Here is a 1,276-nt window from a genome sequence, read left to right as displayed (position 1 = left end):
GAGAAGCAGTTTGATTGAGTTGTGAACTGAGTTGGGAGATACTGAAAACTTTCAAATGTGATACATTTTTCCTCACCCATTTTTTCCCTCATCTGAGCAATCCTGGATTTTTTCTTCTGACCAGCCTCCTCTTCCATGATGACAAACGGCCGGTACATGGGAGGGGGCGGGGCCAGCTGCAGCGTGTGCCACTCACACACACCTAGAAGGGAAGGCTGAGTCTTCGCCGGGGGTAGAAGGGCGGACACACCCTCGGGCTTGCTGTCTGCAGCAGCAGCCGTGGTGGCAGCACCTTCATCTGATGAACCCAATATGTAAATTTCAACTATGAAGATAAATAATTCCCTACTGGGCTCAAATATAATATAAATTTATTAGGTCGAGCAGCAGCACAGTTGGTAGTAGCTTCACCCTATGAGCCTGAATTATAATGATAAAGAAAAAGCCTCTCCTCTTAGCTTTTACAAATTTACAGTCGCTGGACAGTGCTTCTCGGACATTTCTGCAATAAAAAAACTCTATCTCTTGCCTGCCCTGGTTGTTTTGAAATCTAAGCCTGATTTCTTTGTCCTGTTCCCATCTTCTGTACGTTCCCCTCTTCCTCTCTTGCCTTCCACCTTAGCTCCCCCCCCCCAAATCAATCCCCTCCCACCTTTGCTTCCAAAAGATAAATAATATCCTATAAAACAGTCTTTCTCACGTTAGGCCACTTGGTCTTCATGCAAGGAGACCACAGAGACATGAACAACTTTCAGGAAAAACAAAATACAACTCAGACTATGCACAGATGCCACTACAAACAGGAAATATTTTTTGTTGTCAACCTACTTCATCATAAACAGGCACATACGGAATTCTAATACGAAGAAAATAAAGAATGTAACAGGGATCCTACTCGCAATACATAATTATTCCACCTCCAAACATCCTCCTTGAAATTCACACACCATGAGTATGTTTTCAAGATCATATTTATTTAATGAGTAAAATCTTCTTCCGTCTTCAGCTTTACAACCACATGTGTAAAAAAGCAAAAGTGATGTATTGGGTGCAGGTGCCCTATATCATGTGGTAGATCTTCCTATACATGTTAGATCCAACAACAGCTGACAAGCGTCCCAGTTCGAAATTGAGATTGCTTCTATAGAGACATTTTTCTTCATGAAAATAAATCTAAAGTCAAATTCAGTCATTTTTTAAAAAGGTTTGATGGTTGTTTAAAAAAAATTTCCCTTCCCCTCACCAGCTCTGTCTCCCTGCCTCCCCCTAGATAGCT

General features: G+C 41.8%; 1 protein-coding gene across 11 annotated transcripts in view; it reads right to left on the bottom strand.

Annotated features, from left to right (window-relative positions):
* LOC101861022 (MORN repeat-containing protein 1) overlaps positions 1-1,276 on the bottom strand; it is a 40,470-nt gene that overhangs the window by 23,565 nt on the left and 15,629 nt on the right. For all 11 annotated transcript variants that reach the window (XM_005092066.3, XM_005092068.3, XM_005092067.3 and 8 more), the window contains one exon: positions 77-298. In XM_005092066.3, coding sequence (XP_005092123.1) covers positions 77-298 — 222 coding nt within the window. The remainder of the gene's footprint in view (positions 1-76; positions 299-1,276) is intronic.

Source organism: Aplysia californica, unplaced genomic scaffold, assembly GCF_000002075.1.
Source record: "Aplysia californica isolate F4 #8 unplaced genomic scaffold, AplCal3.0 scaffold00040, whole genome shotgun sequence".
Taxonomy (NCBI): Eukaryota; Metazoa; Mollusca; class Gastropoda; order Aplysiida; family Aplysiidae; genus Aplysia; species Aplysia californica.
Note: the sequence above shows the minus strand (reverse complement) of the source record. Positions and strands in the feature narration are given on the sequence as shown.